Source organism: Pan paniscus, chromosome 19, assembly GCF_029289425.2.
Source record: "Pan paniscus chromosome 19, NHGRI_mPanPan1-v2.0_pri, whole genome shotgun sequence".
Classification (NCBI taxonomy): Eukaryota; Metazoa; Chordata; class Mammalia; order Primates; family Hominidae; genus Pan; species Pan paniscus.
In genome coordinates, this window is record NC_073268.2 from 64048146 (window position 1) to 64065553 (window position 17408).

At 45.2% G+C, this 17408-nt stretch overlaps 1 protein-coding gene across 2 annotated transcripts in view; it reads right to left on the bottom strand.

The window, feature by feature from the left end:
* USP43 (ubiquitin specific peptidase 43) overlaps positions 1–17408 on the bottom strand; it is an 86007-nt gene that overhangs the window by 26704 nt on the left and 41895 nt on the right. The window contains exons 8-12 of one of the 2 annotated variants that reach the window (XM_034942380.3): positions 16083–16194; positions 9756–9859; positions 2745–2822; positions 1749–1875; positions 1309–1642 (exon numbers count right to left, since the gene is read on the bottom strand). In XM_034942380.3, coding sequence (XP_034798271.2) covers positions 1309–1642; positions 1749–1875; positions 2745–2822; positions 9756–9859; positions 16083–16194 — 755 coding nt within the window. Of the gene's footprint in view, positions 1–1293; positions 1643–1748; positions 1876–2744; positions 2823–9755; positions 9860–16082; positions 16195–17408 lie in introns of both variants that reach the window. The other variant, XM_034942379.3, reaches the window with a different exon arrangement.

Below are 17408 nucleotides of genomic sequence, written 5' to 3' on the forward strand. Positions count from 1 at the left end.
ACTGTGAGCTGAAAGCGGCTTTGGTGGCTCCCATAACCTTCACCGTAACCAGCCTAGGCTGGCCCAGTGTAACCCCACCATCCAGCGCATCTCCGTCCACTCAGGTGGTCCCCAGCCTGTAACTGCATCCTCATTTCTCTTTCTCTATGGGGGCCTGTTCCATCCATTCTCCGATGGCGGAAATCATGCCCTAAACCCCCTGGACTCCTAAGGCTCACGCCGATGACCCTCCACACTATCTGCACGGTGGAGACACTCAATTGCTGCAGCTACCAATAGGCTTCTCACCGTCACTGAGAGGCCCCGGTGGGGGAGAAGCAAACAACGACATAATCGAGAAAAATCATCCCTCATGACACTCTCTGAAGACACTCAAAGGGATGATTATGAACGATTGAGAAAATCTGGCCATTTGTTTCTGCCCTTCCCTTCATCCACTGCTCTGAAATTCCCCAGAGGAATAAACATGAAAAGTACCCCATAGAATAAAAGGATACCAAATCCAATAAGTAAGATTCCTCACGCTGAATCACAGATGAGAATGAATGTCACTCTCTTGGTTCCAGTAATGACCTCCCATATTTAATACGGTTGAAAATTTGGGCAGTAACTAACCTCTGTTTGTTGGTTTATTTGTTTTGGAGACACGGTCTCGCTCTGTTGCCCAGGCTGGAGTACAGTGGTGCAATCATGGTTCACCACGGCCTCAGCCTCCTATCTCAGCCTCCTGAGCAACTAGGACTACAAGTGTAAGCCACAATGCCTAGCTCATTTTTTTTTTTCATTTTTTTTTTGTAGAGACGGGGGGTCTCACTTTGTTGCCTAGGCTGGTCTTGAACCCCTGGCCTCAAGTGATTCTTCCACCTCAGCCTCCCAAAGTGCTGGGATTACAGGCATGAGCTACTGCATCAGGCCTAACTTTACATATTCCAACCTCCAACCTAACTCAACGTCAACTCTATAGCTGGGACAAGGTCCCTTCTGCTCTCGCACATGGTGCGAGACAGCCACACTACCGTGCCCTGCCTATGGGTTCCTGGAGAGCTGCAGGCATCCTTCTGACTCAGCACTATATTTTACCGGAATTCTCTCTCCCCCACCAGCTCCTACAGGGCAGGTCCTTGGCTTATTCATCTTTGTTTTCCTCATCCTCATCTCCCTGGTGTGCAGTGGGTGAGGGGTCGGATCTCAATAAGTGCCCCAGGGAGCTCAGCATCTGAGCAACACCCATTCCAGGGACATCTGGAGGCTGTGGCCACAGCTGCATTTGCAGAAAGGCAAGGCAAGGCTCACCTGTGTAATGCCCACCTTGCAGGTTGCCGTGGTGGTTGCAGACGGCATACAGGTCGTACAGGAAGTCCAGCGGGTAACTGGTGGGCAGGCAGTCCGGCTGCTTCCAGGAAGGCCAGGGGCCCAGTCCTGCCTCGGGGCTGGTGCTTCTCTGGGCCACATGGGGAGCCATGTTGAGTCCAGAGAGCGGAAACTTCACCAGCGTGGAGAGCTTGTTTCTTCTCTCGCCCACCTGGCAGAACCTTTTGAGGTGGATGATGAGGATGTCAGGCAGCGTCCACAAACTCAGCTTCACCATCCCCTGCTGCAGGACTTGGCAGTGAGGACACTTCCAGGCGTCATCCTGGGCCAGCTGGAAAGCAAACCACCCAGACTGTGAGGCCCCTGCAGCACGTGGCCAACCCACCAAAGGCAGCCAGCCCCCTTCCCGGCCGGGGCATGGACCCCCAGGGCGGGACCTGCTCCTCCTTGGTGTAGAACTGAAAACATTCATCCAAGGTACAGCTGTGCTGCTGATGCGCCTGCTGCTGCTGCCACACACTGTCGGCATCCTGCGCTCGCTCCTCCTGGAGGCTCCCGAACAGGCTGCACGGAGAGGACACCCACGGCGTTCAGGACTTTCCTGCTCCCAGACAGGTTTCGTCTATGTCTCTACTCACAGCAAACCCGTCAGCAGACATTGGCCAGGCCACACTACCGTGCCCTGCCTATGGGTTCCTGGAGAGCTGCAGGCATCCTTCTGACTCAGCACTATATTTTACTGGAATTCTCTCTCCCCCACCAGCTCCTACAGGGCAGGTCTTTGGCTTATTCATCTTTGTTTTCCTCATCCTAGCACAGGGCCTGGCACCTAGAAGTTGATTAATAAATACTTGCTGGACTGAACGACATCCTTTCTTAAAGTAAGGCTGATGCCCTCAGTGTTACAGAGGTAGCCAAGTATGGTGATGAGGAGCATGGACTCCAGTCAGAGGGTCTGGGTTCAAATCCCAGCTCTGCCAATGTACAAGCTGTGTGCCCTCCAGCAACTGCTTACCCTCTCTGTGCCTCAGTTTCCACCTCTGAGAAATGTGGATTACAGGAGTATCCACCCCAGACCACCCACACATAGGGTGTGATTAAGATTAAATAAATCCCCTATACACACAGGAAGTGTGCAGAGCAGTGACTGGCACGGGGTGAGTGGGTGGCTGCTACGTAACTGTCTACTATGACCGCAGTTACTACTTCTGACATCACCCACCACCACCACCATCACTCCATTCCTCCATTCCTCTCACTGTTATTTACATACAGAAAATTCTCACTCAGGCATCTCGCAGGAACGGGTTACACTGGCTCAAAGATGTGTGCACCCTGCCTGCAGCCGTGCTGGGGGAAGCTGCGTCCAGGGAAACCTGGGCACACACAGGCCCTGTCTCAGCTCTGCAGGTGGCAAATTCCCTTGAACTCACCGCTCCTTGACAGAGCTATCCCACTCCACCGCCAGCTTGACATGTGGAGGGCCTCCTGGCCTCCTGAGATGCAAAACCCTGAGAAGAGAACAAGGGAGCCCATCAGAAAACACGGGGCCTCCTTCCCACAGCTCTTCAGGGCTCAGCAGTCTCCCCCACAACCCAAGGACTGATGTTCCAAACAGAAATACCCAAAACTGCCAGTAAGCCAAGGTCAGCTATCCTCGGAGGCTGCTAAGTCTGCTGAAGGCTCCGTCTCAGACCTTCAGACCTACCTCACAGTGCCTCCCCTCATTCCCATGGGAGCTTGTGAGCTCTGTAGATTTGGGGTTACTTTGAGGAAATAGATCAGCTGTTCCATTGCAGCCCCAGCTACCTTCTCAATGTCTATAGGGCACTTCCACTTGACCATCCTACACAAATACCCAATACTGATGATGCCCAAAGAGAGCTGCTACCTTTCCCCCCACTGCAATGCAGAAGGAGCACCTTTAAGCCCCCCTCCACAACCTAAGAAGTCTTCTCCTTCCACACCCTCCAGTGCATAGAAAATCCCAGTGCCTGTCAACCTGTAGCTCTTTCCAACTACTTGGGCCCAGCCCATTTCAGAAAAGGTGGATCAGCCTCAATACAGAAGAGATGGGAAGAGAGCAAAGTGGAGCACATGAGGTTTTATCCTGAAATCAATAGGAACAGATACAAGTGATGGCAACGTCCACACCCAAAGGAGTGTTTCAAATGTGTTGCAAGAAAAGGGGGGATGTCAGATGAGTCCCAAACTACCACTAAGATGATCTGATAAAAGGTTTTGAGCTCATGGAAGGCACAAAGTCCTGTGGCTGAGCATGGACAGGTCTGAGCTGGAGTTGTGGCACCTTCCTGAGTGAGCCAGGAGGGAGCGAGGAACAAGGCGTGTCTGGGAGAAGTTCTCCCAGCCCAGGGAGCCCTGATGCATTGGGAAAAACACTGATTGCCCCCTCAATTTCCTGTAAACGGGGAGAACCATGCTGCCTCCTCATCCTCACTCCTTCCAAAGGAGGAGAAGCGCCTTATCTGATTGGTGGGATTGTAGAAGAAGGTGGGCTCTACGTCCTGTCATTAGGCCTACCTATGTCCTACAAGCTAGCCACCTGCCATTCTCCCCCATCCATGCCTTGCGTTTCCTGGAAGCAGCTCTGCCTTGCAGGTGGAAGACTGGAAGTATGTGACAAATATTCCATTCTGAGGAGACAGACTGAGGACCCCTAGATCTAAGCTTCTTTCTTTAGGTCCCCCAAATTCTTCATTTCCACAATGAGGGAGACCTGCCATTGGGGAGATCTGCCTTGGCAGAGGTCCGCGGGTGCATAATTTAATTCTGGGGAAACACATTTGAAAGCCCAAATTGGACTCACATCTAAGCTGCATCCTTAATCAGTCTTATGAATAAACCTAAAGTTTACATCTCTTTCTGCCTCAATCCACAGTCTACTTTTCAACTGGAATTTAAACATGGGAGTGGAAAATGAAAACTGGTACCTTCATGCTCCAAGTTTATTGTACAAAACTCCTTAGGTCCCAGAAAGAAAGAGGTGTGGCTGTCACCCAACTTCCTTCTTTACATGGAAATCAGATTGTCACTAGAGGGTGAGAGTATCTGCCCAGACCACAGCTCTGATACAAAAAGAAAGAGGGCCTTATTCAATGTTTATGGAGCGATGCTACTCCAAGAAATGTATATACCTAACAATCCCCACCCTTAAGGGACTGATAGGCTAATGGGAGGAGCATACAAAGAGATCATTCTGATGCACTCAGGTGTCTGGGGACACACACCCCAGGATGCTCTGGAGGACAGATGGGGCAGGACTTGGCCAGAGGAATGACTGAGACCTCGAAAGCAAACGCAACATAAACAAACATTGAAAAATGGGACTTAATTAAACTAAAGAGGTCTGCACAGCAAAAGAAGCTATCAACAGAATAAAGAGGCAGCCTACAGGATGGGAGAAAATTTTTGCAAACTATGCATCTGACAAAGGACTAATATCCAGAATATATAAGGAACTTAAGTCAACAAAAACAAATAATCCTATTAAAAAGTAGGCAAAGGACATGAAAGACATCTCTCCAAAGAAGACATACAAGTGGCCAACAAACATATTAAAAACTGCTCAACAGCACTAATCATCAGGGAAATGCAAATTAAAGCCACAGTGAAATACCATCTCATATCAGCAGATGGCTATTATTAGAAGGTCAGAAAATAACAGATATTGGCAAGGATGAAGAGAAAAGAGAATGCTTAGACACTGTTGGTTGGAATGTAAATTAGTTCAACTTCTATGGAAAAAAGTATGATGATTTCTCAAAGAACTAAAAATAGAACTACCATTCAACTCAGCAATTCTGCTCCTGGGTATCAACCCAAAGGAAAATAAATCATTGTATCAAAAAGACACCTGCACTCACACGTTTATCACATCACTAGTCATAATAGTAAGGCCATGGAGTCAACCCGGGTATCCATCAATGGTGGATTGGATAAAGAAAATGTGGTACATGTACACCATAGAACACTACACAGCCAAAAAAAAAAAAAAATCCTGTTTCTTTGCAGCAACATGGATGAAAATGAAGGCCATTATCCTAAGTGAATGAATGCAGAAACAGAAAATCAAATACCACATGTCCTCATTTATAAGTGAGAGCTAAACCGTGGGTACACATGGACATAAAGATGGGAACAATAGATATTGAGCACTGCAAAACGGGGGAGGGAAGAAGGGAGAGAGGGTTGAAAAGCTACTCATTGAGTACTATGCTCACTATTTGAGTGATGGGTTATATAGAAATGCAAACTCCAGTGTTACATAATATATCCATGTAAAAACCTGCACTTGTACCCATGAATCTTAAAAAAAAAAATTATATAAGTGAGAAGACAACATTCACCCAAGAAAGTTATAGAAATAAAAATAAATGAATAATAAACAAAACTTTAAGAAATTTTTATCTTTTTTATTTTATTTATTTATTTATTTATTTTTGAGACAGAGTCTCGCTCTGTTGCCCAGGCTGGAGTGCAGTGGAACAATCTCGGCTCACTGCAAGCTCCGCATCCTGGGTTCAAGCGATTCTCCTGCCTCAGCCTCCCAAGTAGCTGGGATTACAGGTGTGTGCCACCATGCCTGGCTAATTTTTGTATTTTCAGTAGAAATGCGGTTTCACTATGTTGGCCAGGCTGGGCCTGAACTTCTGGCCTCAAGTGATCCACCCGCCTTGGCCTCCTGAAGTGCTGGGATTATAGGCGTGAGCCACCGTGCCTGGCCCAAAAATTTAATGAATTTCTTAAAAAAGTCAGCCAGGGGAACCAGAGGGGAAAGGGACACCCAGGTGGAGGGCTCAGCAGTAGAGGGCAGGATGTGTGCCCTCTAATGGAAAGTCCCAGCACAGTGAGGGACGGGCCACATGGGAGAGGCAGGGCCTTGTAGGCCACCTTCACAAGTGTGGACTTTATCCCGTGGGCACTGGGAGGCCACCCAGTGGTTTATAACACATAGGAGATTAGAAGGGGTCAGGGATGATGCCAGGTTCCTAGCTTGAGGTCCTGAGTAGATGGTGGTGTCACCATTTAAACACAAAGATGGGAAATGGAAAGCTTTAAGCAAGAAGAGTTCAGACTGGCAAGTGTTTAGTTACCAGTGTCTATGAGGCATTTAAGTAGGACAGGCAGGTCTGCAATCCAGAGAAAAATCTGGGCAGGAGATATGGATCTAGGAGACTTTGGCCTAAAGGCAGTAGACAGAACCAAGAGTAGGATCACCCAGGGATGGGGCCAGGCATGGTGGCTCACGCGTGTAATCCCCGCACTTTGGGAGGCAGAGGCAGGCGGATTGCCTGAGCTCAGGAGTTCACAACCAGCCTGGGCAACACGGTGAAACCCCGTTTATACTAAAATACAAGAAATTAGCCAGGGGTGGCAGTGTGCACCTGTAGTCCCAGCTGCTCGGGAGGCTGAGGCAGGAGAATTTCTTGAATCCGGGAGGCGGGGGTTGCAGTGAGCCGAGATTATGCCACTGCACTCCAGCCTGGGCGACAGAGTGAGACTCTGTCTAAAAAAAAAAAAAACAAAACATAAAAAACACCCATAAATGGAACCCAGAGGGCCAGGGGTAGAATGCTGAGACCCAATAATATTTGAGCATCCCAGAGAGGGAGAGGAAGATTTCAAGCAGACAAAAAAAATTCTAGGAGATATACTTCTAGGTGGTGTATACATACAATGAAATATTATTCAGCCTTCAAAAGGAAAGAAATTCTAATGCGTGCTACAACATGGGTGAACCTTCAAAACATGGTGCTTAGTGAATTAAGCCAAACACAAAAGGATAAACACTATGATTCCTGTTACCTGAGGCATCTACAGTTGTCAAATTCACAGTGACAGACAGTGGAGTGGTGGTTTCCAGAGACTGAGGAAGAGGAAGGGGAGGGATATTGTGTGATGGGTACAGAGTTTCCATTTTGCAAGATGAAAGATTTTTGGAGATGGATGGTGGCAATGGATGTATAACAAGGTAAATGTAACAATTCCACTGAACTGTACACTTTCAAGTGGTTAAAATGTAATTTTGGCCTTAAGTGGTGGCTCATGCCTGTATTCCCAGCACTTTGGGAGGCTGAGGTGGGTGGATCACGAGCTCAGGAGATCAAGCCCATCCTGGCTACCATGGTGAAACCCTGTCTCTACTAAAAATACAAAAAATTAGCTGGGCCTGGTGGCACACACCTGTAGTACCATATACTTGGAAGGCTGAGGCAGGAGAATTGCTTGAACCCAGGAGGCGGAGGTTGCAGTGAGCCAAGACTGCACCATTGCACTCCAGCCTAGGTAACAGAGTGAGACTCCATCTCAAAAAAAAAGTAATTTTATGTTCTATGTATTTTACCAAAAAGAAAAAAAAGAATTTCCTATAGAACAAGGAGATGTTGGGATAGGCATGGAAGAGGCAGGGCAAGGGCTAAACAGAGAGCCCTGTGAAAGAGGTAAGGTCACATTAGATGCCAGAGAGAGCTGTACCAGCAGGGCTGGGACTGGGATTGTGGGGTGGGGTGGGGATGGGAGTGGGGTGAACAGGGGCCAGACTGAGGTAAGATGTCCAGTGAATGGAAGATGCGGGCCAGGAGGGGTGTGACCTCAAGAGAATATCCTTTAGGATGGTCAGCTTACTGTAGAACTCTACTCAATTCTAGCGCTTCTCAAACTACCTATGGTAAAAGACCAGTTTGATGGTTTGTTTCCAAACCACTGCAGACCAATACTTTTATAAAAAGAAATAATAGGCTGGGTGCGGTGGCTCACACCTGTAATCCCACCACTTTGGGAGGCAGAGGCAGGTGGATCACTTGAGGTCAGGAGTTCGAGACCAGCCTGACCAACATGATGAAACCCTGTCTCTACTAAAAATACAAAAATTAGCCAGGCGTGATGGCGTGTGCCTATAATCCCAGCTACTTGGGAGGCTGAGGCAGGAAAATCGCTCGAACCCAGAAAGGTGGAGGGTGCAGGGAGCCGAGATGGCGCCACTGCACTTGAGCCTGGAAGACAAAACGAGACTCCATCTCAAAAACGAATAAATAAATAAATAAATAATAAATAATAAAAAAGTAACAGGGGGTGAGGAAAGACATATAAAATATAAGTTCCATTTTTAAAAGAAATTATCATATCCATCATATTATAGATTGCTCTGTCATATTGCTTTAACATTCGTAAGTGCTTCCTCTCAAGTTCTTGTCACGGGCTGGTGACAATTAGCTCACAGGCTGGCAGTCTACAGAACCATTTTGGGTTATCTCCAAGACTGAGTGTGGGAAGGGGCTTCCTCTCCCTGGGAGACCCAAACAGGCCCTTGATGACCCTTCTCCTGCCTTCCTAACTCTGTAAAGCAAAAGCATCTGCCAGCCAAGGAGGATATGGATGGGGTGTAGGTCACAGAACCTTCTGGCTCACCTGCTACCCTGGTTCCTGGTCTCTTTACAAGGGGAAAGGCCCATCTCAGTCAGGTTGAATTTGGCTGACCAAGTCAGGAAATCAGAGGACCTTACTGAGAACCTGGGGGTCTATGGGAAAATAAAGAGAAGTGCCAGACAGTTCGTTTATAGAGTAGAACTGCCCCATAGATGTTGCAATGACCTGGGGATTGCTTTGCAAGGGCACACGTACCAGAAGGCTCTCAAGGTAGCTACCAGAGACACAGCCACACTGGCTTTAAGCCTCAGGCACAGTCCACAATCTCTTACAGTTTAGGACCAATGAATCAGCTGTAGAATCTTCACATACCCTAGGGAGATATTCCTGTTGAATTCAGGAGCATGACCTAATTGAACGAATTTCGTGTTTTGGTTTGTTTTTGTTTTTTGAGATGGAGTCTTGCTCTGTCGCCCAGGCTGGAGTGCAGTGGCGCGATCTCGGCTCACTGCAACCTCCATCTCCCTGGTTCAAGCAATTCCCCTGCCTCAGCCTCCTGAGTAGCTAGGATTATAGGCGCGTGCTACCACAACCGGCTAATTTTTTTGTATTTTTAGTAGAGATGGGGTTTCACCATGTTGGCCAGACTGGTCTCAAAATCCTGACCCCAGGCAATCCACCCACCTCAGCCTCCAAAAGTGCTGGGATTACAGGCGTGAACCACCATGCCTGGCTGAATTTGGGTTTTAGTTAGATCAATCTGGGTTCAAATTTAGGCTTGCCTATTAACTAGCTTTTTAAGTGTGATCAAGTTAACTAACCTCTGAGAATGTTGGTGTCCCCCCCATCTTTGAAGCGGACATAATAGTGCCTCTCCAGACATACGGGTTCAAAGCACAGAACATGCCCAATGACCTAACATAGCAGCTGGTACTGGAGAGGTAAGTGATCAAGAATAACAAATACTATGAGCAATCTCATTGACATATACCCTCAAAGGACTCTGGTAAAATAAGAAAGGGTTCATTAGCTGACTGAACCTGGACCTTCCCCCTTACCTGTCAACTGCCCAGTGACAGAGGGGCCGACTGTCCTTTGGAGACAAATAGCTGCAGGCCACAGAGAGTCCCACAACACGGATGGAGAACAGAGACCCCAGGTTCTGCGAAGACAAAAACAGACATGGATCATTATGTAGCCCCTATATTGATTTAAATTAGACTCTAAACGGGCGCATACATTAAAAAATATAATCATTATTTTCCATAGTGTATTTTGAATATTCCCGTAATAATTAGAATTCAAAATTAAGAGACAAAAACTTCATTTTTTTCAGATTCACACTATACCCTGTAATGCAGTGATCTAATACTGTAATATGTTACATCTTCCCCCCCAAAATGAACACAGTGTGTTTAAATAGTAAATGCTTAACTGGAGCAGATACTGGTACATGTAATGGAACATAAATCAATCATGTTAATTAATTTTTAATAGGTAACTTAACCTACTTTATTAAGATGATTATCATCCCCACAATGAGGCAATTTTCTAAAAGCCAGTTCATGTATATTTTACAGACAAAGTAAGTATTTATACATTTTAAAATAAGCCACATAAAGAGATAGCACCTTAGTTATTATTCTAAGATATGTGTTTATTATATTTTAACTTTTCTGAAAGTGAAATGAGGCTTACAATGACATATTTAACGGAAGATGCCTCTTAAAAATTCAATGGAATGAACAACTCAATTAAAAAATGGGCAAACATTTGTGCAGATATTTCTCCAAAGATGTACAGATGGCCAAGAAGCCCATGAAAAGATCAGCAACATCATTAGTCATTACAGAAATGCAAATCAAGACAACGCTGAGGTACCACTTCACACCCACTGGGATGGCTATAATTAAAATTTTTTTTGAGACGACAAAGTCTCACTCTGTCGCCCAGGCTGGAGTGCAGTGCCACAATCTCAGCTCACTACAACCTCTGCCTCCTGAGTTCAGGTGATTCTCCTGCCTCAGCCTCCTGAGTAGCTGAAATTACAGGTGCCTGCCACCACACCTGGCTAATTTTTGTATTTTTAGTAGAGATGGGGTTTCACCATGTTGGCCAGGCTGCTCTTGAACTCCTGACCTCACGCGATCCGCCCACCTCGGCCTCCCAAAATGCTGGGATTACAGGCATGAGCCACCACGTCCAGCCTACAATTAAATTTGTTTTAATTTTCTTTTTTTTTCGAGATGGAGTCTCGCTCTGTCGCCCAGGCTGGAGTGCAGTTGTGCGATCTCAGCTCACTGCAAGCTCTGCCTCCCGGGTTCTTGCCATTCTCTGCCTCGGCCTCCTGAGTAGCTGGGACTACGGGCGCCCGCCACCACACCCGGCTAATTTTTTTTGTATTTTTAGTAAAGACGGGGTTTCACCATGTTAGCCAGGATGGTCTCGATCTCCTGACCTCATCCGCCTTGGCCTCCCAAAGTGCTGGGATTACAGGCATGAGCCACCGCACCTGGCCTAATTTTTTTTTTAATGGAAAATAACAAGCATTGGCAAGAATTTGGAGAAACTGGAACCCTTATGCATTGCTGGTGGGAACATAAAATGGATGGTACAGCTGCTGTAGAAAACAGTTCAGCAGTTTCTCAAAAGGTTAAATGTTGAACTACCATATAACCTTTAATTCTCTTAGGTGTATATCTAAGAGTCGCAAGGAGGGGCTTGAACAGATATTTATACACCAATGTTCACGGCAGCATGATCCACAAGTCAAAAGAAAGAAACAACCTGAGTGTCCACCAACAATGGATAAACAAAATGTGGGATATATACACAACAGAATATTATTTAGCCTTAAAAATGAAGGCAGCCCAGTGCGGTGGCTCACGCCTGTAATCCCAGCACTCTGGGAGGCTGAGGCAGGTGGATCACCTGAGGTCAGGAGTTTGAGATCAGCCTGACCAACATGGAGAAGCTCCGTCTCTACTAAAAATACAAAAAAAATAGCCGGGTGTGGTGGCGGGTGCCTGTAATCCCAGCTACTCGGGAGGCTGAGGCAGGAGAATCAGTTGAATCTGGGAGGTAGAGGTTGCAGTGAGCTGAGATCATGCCATTGCACTCCAGCCTGGGCAACAAGAGTGAAGCTCCATCTCAAAAAAAGAAAGAAAAAATGAAGGAAATTCTGAGATATGCTACAACACAGATGACCCTTGAAAACGTGACATTTAGTGAAATAAGCCAGATGTAAAAAGATAAATATTATATTATTCTAGTTATATAACGTACCTAAAACAGGAAAATTCATACAGATAGAAAGTAGAATGGTAGCTACAAGGAGCTAGGCAGAGGAGAAAACGGGGAACTGTTGTTTAATAGGTATAGTTTGTTAGTTTGTTTGTTTGTTTGAGACAGTCTTGCTCTGTCACCCAGGCTGGAATGCAGTGGTGCGATCTCGGCTCACTACAAACTCCTCCTCTCCAGTTCAAGCGATTCTCTTGCCTCAGCCTCCCGAGTAGCTGGGATTACAGGCGCCTGCCACCGCACCTGGCTAATTTTTGTATTTTTAGTAAACATGGGGTTTCACCATGTTGGCCAGGTTGGTCTTGAGCTCCTGACCTCAGGTGATCCACCTGCCTCGGCCTCCCAAAGTGCTGGGAGTACAGGCGTGAGCCACCACGTCTGGCAACATTTTAGTTTTTTAATAGGTATAAGGTTTTTGTTTTAATCAGTATAATGTTTAATAAAGTTTTTGTTGATGATGAAAAAATCGGGAGTATACATAGTAGTGATGGTGATACAACATTGTAAATGTAATTAATATACACTTATGAGTGGTTAAAATAAATAAATTATATATCTTTTACCAAAATTTTTTAAAAAATCAACGGGGTCTTCATTCAAATAAAAGAAATAGGTGCTTAAATTTGTCACTGATGATCTTGACAATAAAATAAAATAAAATAAATTTTCTTCCAAACTCTGACAAAGGTAAAAGGCAGACATGTTTTCTTAAAAACCATGGAGGAAATCTAGGTTGAATTATGAGAGGAAAACAAGAGAAAAGCATCATAATTCCAGGAAAGAGGAATGACACATGGTAGGACAGAATGACCCGAAACAGATGCAGAGAGTTGTGAGCCGACCCCTTTGGCTGTGGGAGCTGACGTGTGCAGGGAGCATCGGCCACAAGGCTGGTGGGTAAACTGGAACTGGGCTGCAGGGGGTCTTGAGTGTGAAGGGCAGGGAGCTCATACGTCTAGCCAGACTCTAACCACGTTCCAGTTCATCTACGGCTTCAACAAAGACGAAATCAACGTCTGGAAGTAAGATGACTTCAGGGGCTTTGATTGAGGGTTGGCCACAGAAGGGTATTCTCCCTAAGGAGAATGTTAACTTAAATCTGGGGGAGAAAACTCTTTTTCCTCCGCCCCTAAGGGAGCCTTGTTGTTTGGACAGCAAAAGTCAGCCATCATTACGGCACCAACATCTGCACAGAGGCAGCCTACTCTGCCTGCACACAAATAGTGCTGGCCTCACACACCCCCGTTTACAAAATACCATAAAAGTGTTTGGGTAGCCAGGCATGGTGGCTCATGCCTGTAATCCCAGCACTTCGGGAGGCCAATGTGGGAGGACTTCTTGAGGCCAGGAGTTCAAGACCAACCTGGGCAACACAGTGAGACCCTATCACTGCAAAAAATTTAAAATAATTAACCAGGCATGATGGCAGGTGCTTGCAGTCCCAGCTACTTGCAAGGATGAGGTGGGAGGATCACTTGAGCCCAGGAGTTCAAGGCTGCAGTGAGCTATGATCACACCACCACACTCCAGCCTGGCCAACAGAGTGGGACTCTATCTCTTTAAAAAAAAAAAATTGGCATTTATAGCTTTTATTTTTTTCATAATACATGCAAATTAATCCTATCCAGTAAACTGGTCATTTTTGTAAGAAACTTTCCTGTTCTCAATTCTTGGCTAGGGAAGTTCATGTCCAAACCTTCAATACAATATGTTTAATCTCTTCAGTTCAATGTTGAGACTCCTGAATATATTCTCTTCAAATGACTATATTTGAACCAGTATTTAATATAGTATTAAAAGAATTATGGGTTAAATGGGTGGGCTAGCCTGGAAGCCTCACAACCATCTAGAACACATTACTCCTACAGAAAAGCATGTCTGACCATACATTCACCCGTGAATCTGTGAAAAAGCATCTGTGGCTGAGTCAAAGGTTGCCCGTATTAGTATTTTGCTGGCCCCATTGATTGCTTGATCCATTTCTAAAATTGAAATTGGGCTGGGCACAGTGGCTCACACCTGTAATCCCAACACTTTGGGAGGCTGAGGCAGATGGATCAACTGAGCCCGGGAGTTCAAGATCACTCTAGGCAAAATGGTGAAACTGTCTCTAACAAACAAACAAAAAAAAGTTAGCTGGGTACGGTACCATATACCTGCAGTCCCAGCTACTCAGGAGGCGGAGGCAGGAGGATCACTTGAGCCTGGGAGGTCAAAGATGCAGTGAGCCATTACCGCACCACGGCACTCCAGCCTGGGTGTCAGAGTGAGACCCTGCCTCGAAAATAAAATAAAGCTAAAATGACTGCAAAGGTATGGAGGCAAAAGTACAGGTGTGGCTGGGTGTGGTGGCTCACGCCTGTAATCCTAGCACTTTGGGAGGTTGAAGTGGGAGGATCATGAGGCCAAGAGATTGAGACCATCCTGGCCAACATGGTGAAACCCTGTGTCTACTAAATATACAAAAATTAGCTGGGTGTGGTGGCGCTTGCCTGTAGTCCTAGCTACTTGGGAGGCTGAGGCAGGAGAATTGCTTGAACCCGGGAGGCGGAGGTTGCAGTAAGCCGAGATCACGCCACTGCACTCCAGCCTGGTGACAGAGCGAGACTCCATCTCAAAAAAAAAAAAAAAACAGGACAGGAGTGTGAGCAGGTAAGAGTAAGGATGGCTGAGTTAAATGCTCACATGAAATTAGTTTCATCTGGCCGGGCACGGTGGCTCACGCCTGTAATCCCAGCACTCTGGGAGGCCGAGGCCAGTGGATCACGAGGTCAAGAGATCGAGACCATCCTGGCTAACACAGTGAAACCCCGTCTCTACTAAAAAATACAAAAAAGTTAGCTGTGCGTAGTGGCAGGCGCCTGTAGTCCCAGCTACTTGGGAGGCTGAGGCAGGAGAATGGCGTGAACCTGGGAGGCGGAGCTTGCAGTGAGCCGAGATCGCGCCACTGCACTCCAGCCTGGGCGACAGAGTGAGACTCCGTCTCAAAAAACAAACAAACAAACAAACAAAAAAAGCATAGTTTCATCCATTGCGATAATCAGTAGCTCAAGGTTTGGGAGAAGGCAAAACTCTCACCGGATAGACTGACCTACTTGCAGAGGAGTTTCTAATTTGGGCACTTTGGTGGATCTGATCTACAGTACATTGAACAAAATCCTTTAGAGATAAAAGTTGGGACAAATGTAGTGAAGGTTTTTAACAAAATGTTATTTGGTATAAATCCTAAATCAAACATATGGTTTTTGCTGAGCAGGAAGGAACATGAATTATGAGGAATTATCTCTGAGATAAGATCTGTGTGTGCCCCAAATAAAAAGCTTTTACTATGGGAATAGTTAGGGGACAACAGGAATCTGACACAACTGACCTGTCCCTAAAAATTTCAACATCTTCTGTGTCAAGCAACCATCAGAATAGTTTCTGATATTATAGGAGCTAAAAACAAAAAATCAATAGCTTTTAAACATGCTGTTTTTGTTTGGAAACTACCAATCTGAGAATAAATAAATAAGGCAAATGTTGTTTTCCTTTGAGTTATCTTAGTTTTTAAAAAACTGGACAAACTTATTTTAACATTTAGATTTTCATATTTGGACATAATCATCCATTTTAATTTTCCCAGAAATTCTATCTCAAGTCCCTTGAAGTTGTTGATTTAAACATAAAAGTTACAATTTATTATGATATGCTATCTTCTAGGAGAAACTATGGTAAGCCATAAACATACAAAATTGGGAATAATAATGTAAATGCTTAGGGAGTGATGGAAAATGTGAAAAAAATAATTTCGTTTTAATGTAAATGCCATTTTCCCAATGGTGTTTTCAAAGATTTAATAAGAAAAAGCTCTGTCCATGAAAGGTATTTCGTAATGGCACAAAAGTAAAACACTACAGACTATAAGATGGTTACTTCCTTGCAAATAAATCTAAGTCATTTTATAAAACAGTATGAGCACTGTTTAACAGCAAATTATCCTCTCCTGGGCTACCCTAAATTCCACCCCTCCCAATACACACACCCACACACACGCATGCACATGCGCACGCACGCACACACACACACGCATGCACACCACTGACCTGTACAGGGGCCTCACTCTTCATAAGATGGCGGACCTTGCTGAGGATAGACTGCTGGAGCTGGGCCCAGGAAACAGCTCTGTCTTCCCTTATCAGGAAGGGTGGCCCAAACCTGAAAATCCAAGGAAATCGGGTTATCCCAGCAAAGGAAAAACCAGCAACATCCACCAGTCATGAGTGGTTGTTCTAACCCTGGCTTCCTGTCAATAGGATAAGTGACAAGAGCTAAGCACAAAAACTCAACAGCAAAAAAACCCAAAGAATCCCATTTAAAAACGGGCAAAGGGTCTGAATAGACATTTCTCAAAACGACACACGTAGCCAACAGGCATATGAAAAAATGCCCAACATCACTAATTATCAGGGAAATGCAAGTCAAAACCCCAATGAGATATCATCTTACCCCAGTTAGGATGGCTATTATCAAAAAGACAAGAAATAACAAATGCTGGTGAGGATATGGAGAAAAGGGTACTCTTATACACTGTTGGTGGGAATGGAGACACCGTGGAGAAAAGCATGGAGGTTCTTCAAAAAACTAAAAATAGAACCACCATGTGACCCAGCCATCCCACTACTGGGTATTTATCCAAAGGAAAGATCATCATGTCAAAGAGATCTCTGCACTCCTGTGTTTATTGCAGGGCTATTCACAATAGCCAAGATTCCAAATCAACCTAAGTGTACATCGGTGGATGAATGGAAAAGAAATGAAAAAGAAAATGTGGTCTATATACACAACGGAATACTATGTACCCATAAAAAAGAAATGAAATCCTGTTGTTTGCGGCAAGATGGATGAGGCTGGAGGACATTATGTTAAGTGAAATAAGTCAGGCACAGAAAGATAAATACTGCATGTACTCCCTCATGTGGAATCTAAAAAAGTTAATGTCACAGAAGTAGAGTAGAATAGTGGTTCTACTAGAGGCTGGGAGGGGCCGGTGGGGGCTAGGAAAAGGTTAGGTAATGAATAAAAATTATAGCTAGATAGGAGAAATAAGCTCTAGTGTTCTATAGCAATATAGAGTGACTATTGTTAACAGTAATTTATTGTATGCTTTCAATAGCTAGAGGATAGGATTTTGAATCTTCCCAACACAAAGAAATGATAAATGTTTGAGGTGACGGTTATGCCAATTACCCTGATTTGATCATTACACACTATGTATATGTATCAAAATATCACTCCGTACCCCATAAATATGTACAATTATGTGTCGATTAAAAATAATGTAAATGCTTTTTAAAGCCAAACACAATACAAAATTGCCAATCAGAGAACCTTGTAACAAATGGAGACACTGCAATGTAAGCAGAGGCCCA